The following is a 665-nucleotide window of genomic DNA, read 5'->3' as shown; positions in this document are numbered from 1 at the left end:
GATTCAACGGTCGTTTAATTAATACCTTTTTTTTTTTTTTTTAAATAAATTATAACAGTAAGTTTTTAATAAAGTTTTCACACGTGGATTGTAAAAGATGAAAATTATTTATTTATTTATTTATTTTGTAATGAAACGTGAGAATTTATTAAAAGCACGAATACAAAAAACTAAACGATTGTAACAAAAAAAAAAAAATGTCGGCCATTAAGCAATTGTAAATTTGTGGATAATTAGGTTAAATTTTTAAATCTTCCCTTTTACGATAAGAATTTGTTATACAGGTACAAATTCGTACATTTATTTAATATCTATTTAATTATAATTTTAATTCAAATACAAATAAATACGATGAGACAACTTTTTTTTTGTTTTTTCAATCTACCTTGATTTTTGAAACGAAAAACGTTACATTTAAAACGCGACATATCAATTTTGTGATTTATAAAATTAACGTACCCGTTTAGATTATTTGAATAATAATAATAATAATAATATTTATTAACTTTAACCCGCAAACAATTCAAAATGATAATTTATTTATTTATTATTATTAAATACTATAAATATATTCACATAACGTTCATAATTCACATCCACCAATATTTAATATCCATTATTATATAGAATCAATTACGTCACAGAGAATATTTTCACCGCCTTCT

The 665-nt window shown here is 21.4% G+C and overlaps 1 protein-coding gene across 1 annotated transcript in view; it reads right to left on the bottom strand.

The window, feature by feature from the left end:
• The window catches only part of Phum_PHUM579440 (uncharacterized protein), a gene marked incomplete at both ends in the record, with an annotated part of 2,489 nt that extends 2,061 nt beyond the window's left edge, over positions 1-428 (bottom strand). Inside the window, one exon of the mRNA XM_002432227.1 lies at positions 386-428. Coding sequence (XP_002432272.1) covers positions 386-428 — 43 coding nt within the window. The remainder of the gene's footprint in view (positions 1-385) is intronic.
• Between the last annotated feature and the right edge of the window lie 237 nt (positions 429-665).

Source organism: Pediculus humanus, genomic scaffold (genome assembly GCF_000006295.1).
Source record: "Pediculus humanus corporis 1103172108308 genomic scaffold, whole genome shotgun sequence".
Taxonomy (NCBI): Eukaryota; Metazoa; Arthropoda; class Insecta; order Psocodea; family Pediculidae; genus Pediculus; species Pediculus humanus.
Note: the sequence above shows the minus strand (reverse complement) of the source record. Positions and strands in the feature narration are given on the sequence as shown.